Here is a 13558-nt window from a genome sequence, read left to right as displayed (position 1 = left end):
TCTTGTCAATTGATCAAACTATAAATCATATATTATTTGTGGAGCATGGTCTTGTCAATTGATCAAACTATAAATCATATATTATGTGTGGAGCATGGTCTTGTCAATTGATCAAACTATAAATCATATATTATGTGTGGAGCATGGTCATGATAATTGATCAAACTATAAATCATATATTATGTGTGGAGCATGGTCTTGTCAATTGATCAAACCATAAATCATATATTATGTGTGGAGCATGGTCTTGTCAATTGATCAAACTATAAATCATATATTATGTGTGGAGCATGGTCTTGTCAATTGATCAAACTATAAATCATATATTATGTGTGGGGCATTAGGGTGGGCCATACTTTTTTTTTTTTGGAAATCAATCGAGAGGGGTGTTCATATTACGTATTTTGGTGTGTAGAACACAAATTTGAGGTTTTTAAAAATTCTGATAACCCTAACCTACATCAATTTGCAGTTGATTATTATTAAATTTTTGATTATTTTGCTATTCTTCTGGAAAAAAGAGAAGTTTTTTATTTTGAAGTTCGGGCATTTATTTTGGTAACTTCCTGTTGGGACGGCAGTTGTAGCCATCTTGTTGCTGAAAGCTCGATGTTGAGGAGGTTGGCAATCCTTATCCATCCATCTTCTCTTCTCTTCTTATGGCATTGCCTGTAAGTACGTTTTTGATAAGGAACCTGAGGAACAAATAGATAATAATTTTAGATGTAAATTACCTTGTTTTATATTATATTTGTTAATTGATTTGTGTACTTACCTATTGCCAACCCTGAGTTACATGTGAAGGAAAATAGTGACCTGTGAAGTGAATATTTTGATGGTTTTCTGTAATACCTGTGTAATACTTTAATATCTGTCTGTAGTGGATACTTACCTGCGTATTATTGTTTTTTATTTCAGTGTGAACTACTAAAAATGGCTCAAGTCAGAACAAGGATGAAATCAAGTTCTCATTTGAGTAATCTTGTTGGCACTGGGCAGGAGCTGTTGGTGTCTGAACTGCCAACTGTGAGGGATATCCTGAGGTATGGCATCTACTTGAGGGAGCAAAGTGAAGATGACAGGAGGAACTACCCAGTGGACCAGCTCGTGTCTGACATCTACCCTGGTCTGATTTGTCAGTGGAGCAAAGCTAATGCTCTTTTCAAGCCTCCTGTTATCAATGAAAAGGTGACCATCATGTCCAAGCTCGAGGAGGTCTGGAATCAGGCAGTGAAGTTTTCTCTTGGGAAGGGCAAACTTGATGCCAAAGAGAGGTTCATTGTCAAGTTAGACAAGTTATTTGATATTTTGACTTGCAAGTGTCAGATTACCAGTTGTGAGGGTGGAGGCTGTGAGGCCGGTGAGGGCTGTGTGATCCAAGCCCACATTAACTGTTCCTGCAGCAGAGAGAAAATGATTCCTGTGAAAGATCTTGCCTACATTAAGGGACAGAAAAAGAAGGTTGGGAGTAAAGGACCCCACCAAATGGGGAGCCCTGATCTGCCAGAGCACAGGAGACAGGTGAGGACATTGGAAAGGCAGGAAAATAAAAAGAATGCAGAGAAAAGGAGAAGGGGCAAGGAGGAAAATGCTGCAGCAGCAGAGAAGGCAGCCTGGAAGGATGTTGAGAGATTTTTGTCAGATGGTGATGAGGATCTGGAATTGGAGAGAAGTGGTGCTGAAGATGAGTTTGTCACTGAAGTTGAGCTCTTCCCTGAAACTGACACTGAGCCTGCAGCTTCAGCAAAGGTCCAGAAAAACTATGATGAGATTCCAAACATTGCCCTTGCTAGTGTAAGGTATGGCATAGGGCTGAGGCCAACTGCAGCGATAGCAACTGCAGCTCTGATTGATGCAGGAATCATCACAGAAGACAATACAAGTAAAGTGATTGATAAGAACAAGGTCAATAGAGCACAGGAGAAGTTGATGACAGAGCTGGGGGAAGAGTTTGATGAGAAGTGCAGGGAGTAGGGGGGGATCTCCTGCATCCTCTTTGATGGGTGGATTGACCTGACCAATGTGATGATGGAAGCTGAGGGCAATGACCAATCTTTTCCTGCAAAGATCAAGGAAGAACACTATAGTGTTGTTAGTGAGCCTGGTAGCTACTATCTGTTCCACTTTCCCCCAGATAAAGCAACTAAAGAGGAGTCACATGTGGAGCAGATTGCTAAGGTCCTGTTTGCCTGGCTGAAAGAGAGAGGTTTTGATAAGACCGTGTGGGCCATTGGAGGAGACTCAACAAATGTCAACACTGGTGTGAAAGCTGGAGTAATGCGGAAGCTGGAGCTGCACCTGGGGAGAAAGCTGGTCTGGTTCGTGTGCAACCTGCACACTGGTGAACTTCCCCTGCGCCATCTCATTGTTCACCTTGATGGCCCTACTCTGTCAGACAACACATTTTCCGGGCCAATAGGAAAGCTCCTTGCTTCTGCTACAGACTTGGATATCAATCCAAACTTCACCCGGATCTTTGTTGGCCCTCCACTGATCAAGCTGTCTGACAAGGCCATTGAAGATCTCTCAACTGATCAACACTATGGCTATAAAATTGTCTGTGCAATCAGGGATGGAGTGCTTCCTGCAAGGCTGGCTCTAGTGGAGATTGGACCAGTAAACCACAGCCGCTGGCTCACCACAGCGAACAGACTTCTCAGGCTCTGGGTGTCAAAGCATGGACTGAAAGGAAAGAACCGGAAGAATCTGCAATTCATTGTGGAATTCATCATTGGAGTGTATTATCCATGTTGGTTCAACGTGAAAGTCAAGCACTCCTGGATCGAAGGGCCTAGGCACATCTTGTTTCAGCTGGACTGCCTCAAGTCCCAGAGGAAGGAGGTGCTGGACCTTGTGATGCCGACTGTGAGAAGATCTGCTTGGTATGCCCACAGTGAAGCCATCCTCCAAACACTGCTGTGCTCTGAGGATCAGAAGGAGAGGACTGAGGGGGTGGAGAGAATCCTGGCCATCAGGGGAGAGGGGGACCCAGACACTCAGCTGGGGGACTCCTCTGTCAGGACCAGAAAGACACCTGACATCAACTGTGATGCTTCAGCATTGGTAACTTGATCAGCTGGTCAGAAGGTGTGTCAGAGCCACCTCTCACCTGCTCCCTAAGCACCTCGGAGGTGAAGAACTTCATCAACACCCCCATGGAGGTGCTCAACTGGCTTTGCCACACACAAAACATTGAGAGGGTTGTTAAAATGGTGACTGAGGCTTCTGCAAAGTACTTCTCACAGGAAAAGAGGGATGGAGGCATCAGGGCTCAGGAGACCAGCAGGAGGCTGATGTCCAAGAATGAGTCAAAGCAGGACTTGTGCAACTTGGTAAAGTTCAAGAAATAAGGAGATTGATCTTTGTAATTGTAACCAGTGATATACATGCAGTTCACCTGTTAATAAATATGTACATTTGATTTGGCTGTGTCAATATGAATGATTTCCCTTATATCTTTTAATATCTTATAAAGGGGTTCGAAAGGGTTAAATTGGCAATTTAGAAATACAAATTGATGTAGGTTAGAGTTATCCTATCCAAAAAATAAACTCATATTTGAATTCCCCATAAAAAAAACACATAATATAGACACCCCTCATGTTAGGATTTCCTTCAGATTGATTTTGGCACCTGAGTATGACCCGCCCTAGTGGGGCATGGTCATGTGAATTGAACAAACTATAAATCATATATTATGTGGAGAGCATGGTCATGTCAATTGATTAAACTATAAATCATTTATTATGTGTGGGGCATGGTCATGTGAATTGATCAAACTATAAATCATATATTATGTGTAGAGCATGGTCAATGGTCATGTCAATTGATTAAACTATAAATCATTTATTATGTGTAGAGCATGGTCATGTCAATTGATTAAACTATAAATCATTTATTATGTGTGGGGCATGATCATGTGAATTGATCAAACTATAAATCCTATATTATTTGTGGAGCATGGTCATGTCAATTGATTAAACTATAAACATTTATTATGTGTAGAGCATGGTCATGTCAATTGATTAAACTATAAATCATTTATTATGTGTGGGGCATGATCATGTGAATTGATTAAACTATAAATCATATATTATGTGTGGAGCATGGTCATGTCAATTGATTAAACTATAAATCATTTATTATGTGTGGGGCATGATCATGTGAATTGATCAAACTATAAATCCTATATTATTTGTGGAGCATGGTCTTGTCAATTGATTAAACTATAAATCATTTATTATGTGTGGGGCATGATCATGTGAATTGATCAAACTATAAATCCTATATTATTTGTGGAGCATGGTCTTGTCAATTGATCAAACTATAAATCATATATTATGTGTGGAGCATGGTCATGACAATTGATCAAACTATAAATCATATATTATGTGTGGGGCATGGTCATGTCAATTGATTAAACTATAAACATTTATTATGTGTAGAGCATGGTCATGTCAATTGATTAAACTATAAATCATTTATTATGTGTGGGGCATGATCATGTGAATTGATTAAACTATAAATCATATATTATGTGTGGAGCATGGTCATGTCAATTGATTAAACTATAAATCATTTATTATGTGTGGGGCATGATCATGTGAATTGATCAAACTATAAATCCTATATTATTTGTGGAGCATGGTCTTGTCAATTGATCAAACTATAAATCATATATTATGTGTGGAGCATGGTCATGACAATTGATCAAACTATAAATCATATATTATGTGTGGGGCATGGTCATGTGAATTGATCAAACTATAAATCATATATTATGTGTGGAGCATGGTCATGTGAATTGATCAAACTATAAATCATATATTATGTGTGGAGCATGGAGCATGGTCATGTGAATTTATCAAACTATAAATCATATATTATGTGTGGGGAATGGTCATCGCAATTAATTAAACTGTAAATCATATATTATGTGTGAAACATGGTCATCGCAATTGACCAAATCATAGTGTTGCGGTTGTGGGAATAAAGGATAACCCCCTCGTAGGTAGTTGCACCATAACATGTAGCCTCGCTTAGTTTAGTTATTTCCTATTAAATGTAAGCATTGTCCTTTACTGTGTTAGTATGCGTTGAGCAGGCCAGTTAGTGTAGGCCTCAATTTGGCTAGAATGCCTTGTGCTAGGGCCTAGAACAAGTCTAGCAAGCCCGCCAGAGGAGCTGCAGGGGAGTGGCCAGTAAACGGCAAGCAGCCAATAGAAGCTCAAGGGGAGTAGCTAACTACGACGGCCAGGGGAGGAGTTTTGGACATTCGGGTAAGACTCTGGTGAGGAGTGAGCCAGTCTATGGAGTCCCAGCGAGAGTGCTCCAGAGTCCCAGTCAGAGCTTCAGTCACAGTGAACGAGGAGGAGAGTGGGCTTGGTGTGTCGATATTGCTAGGGCTCTCGGTGTCAACGAACTCTCTCTGTGAACGGTCTCGCTCTTGCCCGCTGCCCCCGAATGATCTCTTCCATGCTAGGCTCGTTCTGTCGTAGTGAGGTGTGATCAATAAATAACACGAACTCTCCCTGCCCTGTGCTCTGCTGCCGGTTAATCGCGCTTGCGAGTACGGTCTCTCCCGGGGCCAACTACGCCGACGACCTTCCTGCCTGGGCTCCCTGCACGTGCCGCGGACCTCTTGAGGGGACACGCCAGCAAGCTGACCGGAGCGAACGGCACCAGGGACGTGCCTGGAGCGCGTACTTTTCCTTCCTTCTTTTCCCCGCATGAGTGAGTGGACCCTTCTCTGGGGAAGTTAAGATAAGACAGATTAAGTATCTGCTCTGTGTCTCTTTCCTTTGGCCATTGCAAATTGTATAATAAACCTGTGTTCTTCCTTCCATTTGGTTGTTCATGTCATTTTCCACCATTGGCTTCGCACTGTACGAATAAGACCGCTCAATCGGGTTCAATAAGAATCAACGGCACGAGTCACATGACACGCAAACCGCTCGGCATATCCGAATAGCTTGGCTTGTGCGAGTTCCAGCACCCGTCGTTGTGGCAGCGTGTGTACTGAAGGTACGTGGGGATTCGACCCGATACCCTTCCGCATGCACGCGACGGGGGTGGCGGCGGGAAATGCTCTGCAATCTGCCCCACGAGTATAAAGTGGGTCACGGCCTCGTGGACTCGAAGGCCAATGAGGGAAAAGGGTTTAATCCCCCTCTGTACATCGACGGGCTCGAGATCAGCAACAATATATTATGTGTGGAGCATGGTCATGTGAATTGATCAAACTATAAATCATATTGTTACGGTTTTTAGAACCTTTACATGTAAATTTAGTAGTAAATTCCCTTATAAATGACCCCTGTGTACATGTCCCCTTAATTGGCTGTTAATTAAAGATTGCACCTTAGTTAGTCCATGTACAACACGTAGGACGCTTTAGGATCCCTCTATAGTTATATCATTATTATGTGTTCCAGGTAAGGCTGTGTTTCCAATAGTTGACTCTACGTTGCATGAATAATCTAAGATAGGTCCCCTTTCAATATCCCCAATCGTCTCCTTAAAGTGCCAGTAACAGTGGAGCGGCGTTCGCCGCCGTTGCATTGGGCTGTTGTTTTCGGACCAAGACTCCATTATGCACGAGGCCAAGAATGGAGAGAAGGGGGGAGGAGCCGCTAGAGCATGGGCATGGCACCACCTCGTCACCAAAGGTGGAGCCAGAGAGCCCTTAACAACCAACCAGGGCTCGGTGGGCATGGCTTGATAGGGCGTGGCAAGAAACGCCTGGTGAGTTCGAGAGGGTTCCAAGAGGGCGTGGTAATAAAAACCCTTGGCGCGACGCCCCCATGAGAGACGCGGGAGGAGGTTCTTGAGAGAGGAGCACCGAGCAGCTTTGTGAACCCGAGCATCGTTGGGGTGCAAGAGTCGGTGCGCTAGGATCGCTAAGAGAGCGGCAATACCAACCAGCACTGACGACCGGGTTTTCGCCACTGAACCAAGGGCGAGGGCGTTCAAGCGGGACCTCGACGTCGTGCCGCGATCCCCGGACCTCCCTGCCACCAACTCTGTGGACCGTTTGCCTTTCTCAATCCTCCCAGTCATTCCTGCCTGCAATTCCCTATTCGTGTGAGTCTGTCTGTATTGTCCTGTGGGTATAAGTAAGCCTGTTTAAGAATTGCTCTGTGTCCTGCTCCTTCCATTTCTTGTATAAATGCCCTTCTTTCATTTCCTCTTGTAGATAGAAATAAACCTGTGTCCTTCCTTTACCCTTGTTGGTTCTTTGGCTTCCTCTCATCCGATCGCTTTAGTCTTTTCTTTCAATTGAGTACCTGTGGCACGATTTTGGCCGAACCGCTTTATAATCGGGTTTAGTCCTTTGATAACGGCTTGGATTCCGGATTGCTAAACCGCTCGGCAAACTCCATCTCGTCCGTGATTCGAGCGGTACTTGTCTCCCTGTTCTGCGGCGGGATTAATAAAGGTATTCGGGATAAATCCTGGACCAATAACCCTGATCAATCCCACCGCACAGAAGAGCGTTACAGGTACCAGGACCGGTCGGACGGCCAGCTTAACAGGACAAGGGGATTATCCCCCCCTTGCTAACGGGAGTGCCATCCCCCAGATCCGCAACAATATATTATGTGTGGGGCATGGTCATGTGAATCGATCAAACTATCCACAGATAGTTTACAATATATTATGTGTGGGGAATGGTCATGCAAATTGATCGAGACATACTTTAAGGAATGGGTCAGAAGTCATCGTCCTCATCGTCATCTGGCTCATCTTCAGCAGAACTGTCATCACTATCGACAGATGTTCACCGATTTTCACAGGGACTGAGTATGCACATGTCTGTGCACTTGCGGCCACTGGCCATGCTTACACACTTAGGAATCTTGCAGCTTTTGGGACACGTAGAAATAGCTCCCACACAACTTTAGGTGCCGGTTGTCCATCCATAGAGTCTACTACCAGCTGTACATGTCCATCTTGCGTCTTCCAGCATCTGCTTCTCCTGATGGGACAAGGTACCTCTTGGTTCTTCTACAGACTCCTCTTCCAGACGGCAGCTTGATAGTTGGCCCAAAGTGAATGCTTGCGTGACCAATCTTTGCAAGGTGGCAGTTGGTGATTCTAGATCTCGCCTTTTTGGTACAGAATAGGTGATATCTCAGGTTATTTACTTTTGTTGCACCAGATTTGGCTCCATACCGGAGGCACGGATTTCTTCAACATATCTAGGAGCTCATCACTAAGATCCTATTCCTTGCCTAATTAGGCGAAGGTGTTTTGTATCTCATTGTTGGTGCTGATGATTTGGAGTGCACCGAGTTTCCCTTTGTCTGCAAATGTGCTGACTGTGTCATATCCTGTATCGGCATGCATGCCAATGAGAATGCCAATAACGATACATTTTGGGTGAAAAAGCTGGATACTGGCAACCTTAGGAGTAGGGTTGTGTACGGGGTGTTAATACAAAGAAGGCAAAGAGCCACACACTGCTATCACACATTTTCCATCTCTAGGGACACTCGCCTTGCTAGAAATAACAATTAGCCAGGCCCCCTCAGACTGATAACGACCAACACCATTGGCTCATACCCTACCATATCAAAGGGATGATTGCCAAGTTCATCCTGATGCTGGTATCGAGGGGGTGAGAAAACCACGCAAACGAATATGTCCTTGGGTAGTGGTACACGGATAGATAATTTCAGCTTGACCCATAAACCCTCACGGTGAGCAGGTATACGATCATTGAAGACTTCGCTCGCGTGCATGTCATCGTGTACGTATAGTCCAACCCCCCAACCCCCTCCCCCCAACGACGTGATTTTCACGATTGTGATAGAATTGGTGGTATCCAGATAGCTCACAAGCTGTAGCAGGTTTGTCGAAAGAGAACCACCTTTACGTAACAACCTTAAGGTGAACATCTCAAAATTGTCATTGTATCAATGTATCATTATTTCGAGATCATCGATCTTATTGAGCGATCGCGCATTGAAGAGAATAGCAGATAGGAAATATGATTGATGGTTCTGTTGCCGCGTGTGGATGAGTGCCCTCTTTCTGTGGAGGGTGTAACTATTTATTCCCACTCTTGGATGCGGTTGAACTACCTGGATCTTCCGCTCCAGCGTCGAGAAGTGCGGACCAACATCTGGGCTTCCATTCCAAACACGATCAACAAACGCATCAGCACGGGCACGGCCCTGTCTGAATAAAAATACAGATCAATACAAATATTTACTCTATCTCTTTTCTATTTTTTATTATTAACCATTCTTTTACAGATGACGTGTTTTGATTTGTTTTAAAAATGTATTATTTTAACAATACTCTCTCCACGAATATCTTAAACTGATGTTTTTCCTTTTTATTCCAAGGCTCGACACCATGTCAGACTTTAAATCCGTGGAGAGGACACCGCTCCCAGTTCTGGACTTCTCGAAGGAGGAGAAGAATTTGGACGGGCTCATCACGCTCAATAAGAACTTCCTGGAGAAGATAGAGAGTGAGTGACACAAACTGGACATTTCATCAAAAAAATAATAAGGGAACACAAAAATGGAAGAGAAACAGGAAGAGAAAATTATAGAAAAGGAATAAATGGGAATGTTTTTTTGTACCGGATCATGACTCAGAAAGATGGAGGTTACAGAGGGCAAAAAGGTGTACACAACAGGTAGATGCAACAAGCAAGGTTACCAATGAACAGGAGAAAACTAAAGATGGGAGTGGAGGAAATATCCTCACCTGAAGCCATGAGGCTTGGGAGAGGTAGGGTTCACAAGGGCAGTTCACAAGTTAGTGACGGAGATGACACCATTTGGTGGTGTAACAGGTACTTGAAGTCCCTGGAAAGAAAATTTGGATTGAATCATCTCCAAAAAGCAGTTCCACAAATCGGATAAAAGACTGGATATTTGCAGTAAGTAGAGATTTGGGGAGTTTGCTTAGAAGGAGTTACTGTAAGAATGGATTCATCCTCGATATATTAGAGATGGTCGGAGATCGAAGAGAGCAGAGGGATCAAGACTGGAGTAAATGGGAAATAACAGAGGGTCCAGCAACCTCTGCAATGCGAGAGCAGCAGGTCTTGTTCTTTGGTCTTGTCATGCGAGATGATAATAATATTGATAGTTTTAGATTCCACCTGTTCCAGGAGAGACAGGTGTGAAGTGAAGGTGCAAGCCCGTGTGGTAGAGCATTACTCCATTGTGCTACGGACAAAGCCCTGTTGGTTGTGAGTAGTTTTAATTACCCTGCACACGTGAAGTGAAAAGTAGAGTTAGGGAATTTCTTAATGTCTTTTTCGTCTGTCTGATCAGTTTATCATCATCAGTTTATGATCGAGGAACTACTTATTTCAATTGAATGTGATATTTTGAACACAAATCTGAAGACCAGTCTTTCGTTTTGCATGTACTTTGGTTTTGATTTTGTCCCGATCACACATATGCAAAGCGGAGCGAGATAATATTTTTATCCTGTCTACCTGCCTGGCAGTGAAACAAAAGTGAAAATCATTCCAAACAAAAAGCCTGCTGTTTTTAAGGACGTCATAAATCACACAAACAATAGGCAAGAAGAACTACTGTAATGTGTTTGGTAGGGTGATGTAATAGCCACTGGGTATAACGGCGGTAAAACGCTGAATCAATTTATTTATGCACCTTTAAACCTTTATTCAAATTGAATTAATTATATAATTGAACACTACAACACAAATCACCTTCATAATACCTCCAAGAACCATGATATATGTCGACATCTACAAAGAGATTTATTTTGGTCGCGACCCCGCGCACATGCGTGACGACACAACATGTCTGCACTTGGTTTGTTCAGTTACCAAGCAGCGAGCTAACGCTTGTCGAGCCAGCTGTTCTTATCAATGGTTTTGAATGGAGTGCTTGCTTGAGTGCTGAAACCACTTTGTGAGTGCTCTTCAAGAATCTAGGTGACTGAACACACCCTTGGTGTTTGTGAAGCTGGATGGTGATTATTGGCGGTATTCGTGGAGCTGGATGGTGGTTATTGGCGGTTAAACATTGGGCATGGAGAGCCCGGCTGCACTTCGTGGCTGCCTGGTGAACGTGATGACCAAGCCGTTTCATTGGAGGTGTCAACTGAGGCCGGGCCGCGTGGTCGCCCTCTTCCTGTTTGGTGTCACGCTGTACGCAAACTTAGCTGCACCAGCACACATGGACTCTATTTATTCATGCAGGAGACCGACTACATGGAGAACGACCTCCATCCTTGGATCGTTGCTAATGGTGGGTGGTTTCCTCCATCTCTTGCTGGAGAGCTTTTCTCACTGCTGGTGGTGCTTTACTGCGGTTGGGGCAAGGCCAAGGAGGCAGTGCCTCAAAGTAAAGACTTGAACACTGCGTGGAGTATCATGTTCTATGAAGTCTCAGGTTTTTCAAGTAATGATTTTGAGCGATGGAGGATACACCGTCTGTAGCTTGATTTGGAGGCCATTTTGATTTGCTTTTGCTCTTCGTCCCACCTAAAATGTCGTTTTAATGTTATCCTTTCCTATAGGTTGGAATTCCAGCATGGATTCAGGAAATCAAAGTATTGTGATTGGAAAAATCGGTGATGACGTGAATGAGGAACTAAAACATGTTCCACTCCGGAAATATAAATTTCCAGGAAATAACTTTCTTACATTCCACGTATTCCCTCTGCCTCTGAAGGTGGATGGAGGTTATGTTTTCACCCTTTTCTATGTCTTTGTCTTGTTTGTTTGTTTGTCTGTGAGCAGGATATTTCAAAACGTTGTGGATGGATTCGGTCGGAATCTTGTGGATAGGTTGGGTGTGTGACGAGGACGAATTCATCCGATTTGGGGAACATCCGAATCCAGATCCGGAACAGAATTTTAAACTGATTTCACATCATTGAGAGTTGGGGCCAAAAACGATGTCCTGTATACCACGATATTTCAAAAAGTTGTGAATGAGTTATGACAAAACTTGGTGAATGAGTTGGTGGGGTGACAATACCAAGCTGATTCGACTTTGGTCCAGGTCTGGATCCAGATCCGGTCTTTCAGGGGATACAAAACATAAACTGTGCAGCCTGGTGGAGGTATGTGCTATACCAGGTGCCGTTCGAGTTAATTTTGTTATAATAAAGAAACATTATGGACCAGAAATACAAGACTAACATAATTTAAATCATTTTTCATCAATTATAAAATTCATAACATGAAATCCACAAAGTTGTGATCCGGGATTGTCGGCGGATCAGCCCGCGAGGGAGAGAAATCTCCTTTTGTGCCGAAAACAAACATTTTACAGGTGAATGAGGTCATTGGTTGAGAATGTGAACTCAGGACATGAACTTGGTGTTTGTGCAAAACTTAACATCCAAGTCGATGTTACTGATCATTCATTCATTGTTTTATTCTTCTCATGAACTGTAGTTGTAAAAGTTTGGAAAAGTGAAGAATGTTTGTGTAAAAGTTGTTAAAATGAATTCTGCACTGTGAAGTGTTCACGGAACATCACAAACGATGCAGAAACTTTTGGTTAATATTTCCAGGTGTTGTACATGAAACACACACACTGATTACACAGTGATGCGTCACGTGGAACATGTCAGGTGAATGAGTTGTTCTCACTTCCATCTTCAAATAATTTATTCATTGTTATGATAAAAACAACTGATCAATGAACATTATGAAAGGCTGGACAAAATAATTCAGTCATTTCCATTTTGGATCGATCAACCATTGGGTCAATTCAGGGAAACTTAAAAAATAAATAGGACCGCGGGTCCTGAAGCTCACCTGGATCAGGAGCAACAGTCGCTCAACCCCCCACGGACCCTCTCAGACTATGATATGTTTAATGCTGTGAACAAACTTTGGTGCATCATGGGTGATGAAGGTTGTGATCACGTTTTTCAAAATTGTGTGTGTAGTTTCAGAGAAGAGAGCAAATACCTATTTTGGGGTCAAACCCCCGTAGTTCCCCTTATTGAGCGCAGATTTTGATGTGATGAATTCACCTTCATGAAGCATCAAATATGAAGCTCATGTCCAACTTTCATCAACATCATGTGTTTGGTTCAAGCGATAATGACTGAAGTGTTTACAGACTCAATCCCTCCCTCCCTCAATCCCTCCCACCCTCACTCCCTCACTCACTCACTTACCTATGGACAATCCTCGATCGCATAAGCTCACCGCACTAAAGTCCAGGTGAGCTAAAAATACTGAGTTGGTAAAGGGAATTTTTCAATCTATAATTTTTTCACAGGTGCACTGACCTATCACGGAGCGATCAACAGATTAATTTCACCAAGAACGATCTCACATCAACATAAATCATTCACATGTTCCTAAAATCATTCACATGCATATTGAATAATTCGCATGTTGCTTCAATCATTGACATGTACCTGGAATAATTCACATGTTCCTTGAATCATTCACATGTACCTTGAATCAATTACATGCACATTGAATCATTCACATGTACCTTGAATAATTCGCATGTTTCTTGAATCATTCACATGTTTCTTGAATCATTCACTTGTTCCTGGAATCATGTGATGTTTAATTCCAGTGAAGAAG

The 13558-nt window shown here is 43.0% G+C and overlaps 1 protein-coding gene across 18 annotated transcripts in view; it reads left to right on the top strand.

The window, feature by feature from the left end:
• Positions 1-13558, top strand: part of LOC137418230 (E3 ubiquitin/ISG15 ligase TRIM25-like) — a 1962167-nt gene that overhangs the window by 889804 nt on the left and 1058805 nt on the right. For 8 of the 18 annotated variants that reach the window (XM_078770760.1, XM_078770756.1, XM_078770755.1 and 5 more), the window contains one exon: positions 9354-9481. The exons of 7 other annotated variants lie outside the window; for them this stretch is intronic. In XM_078770760.1, coding sequence (XP_078626886.1) covers positions 9354-9481 — 128 coding nt within the window. 3 more of the 18 variants (XM_078770765.1, XM_078770766.1, XM_078770764.1) reach the window with 3 other exon arrangements.

This window comes from Myxine glutinosa, chromosome 1 (assembly GCF_964187855.1).
Source record: "Myxine glutinosa chromosome 1, kmMyxGlut1.1, whole genome shotgun sequence".
NCBI lineage: Eukaryota > Metazoa > Chordata > Myxini > Myxiniformes > Myxinidae > Myxine > Myxine glutinosa.
This window is presented reverse-complemented; position numbering and strand designations above follow the sequence as displayed.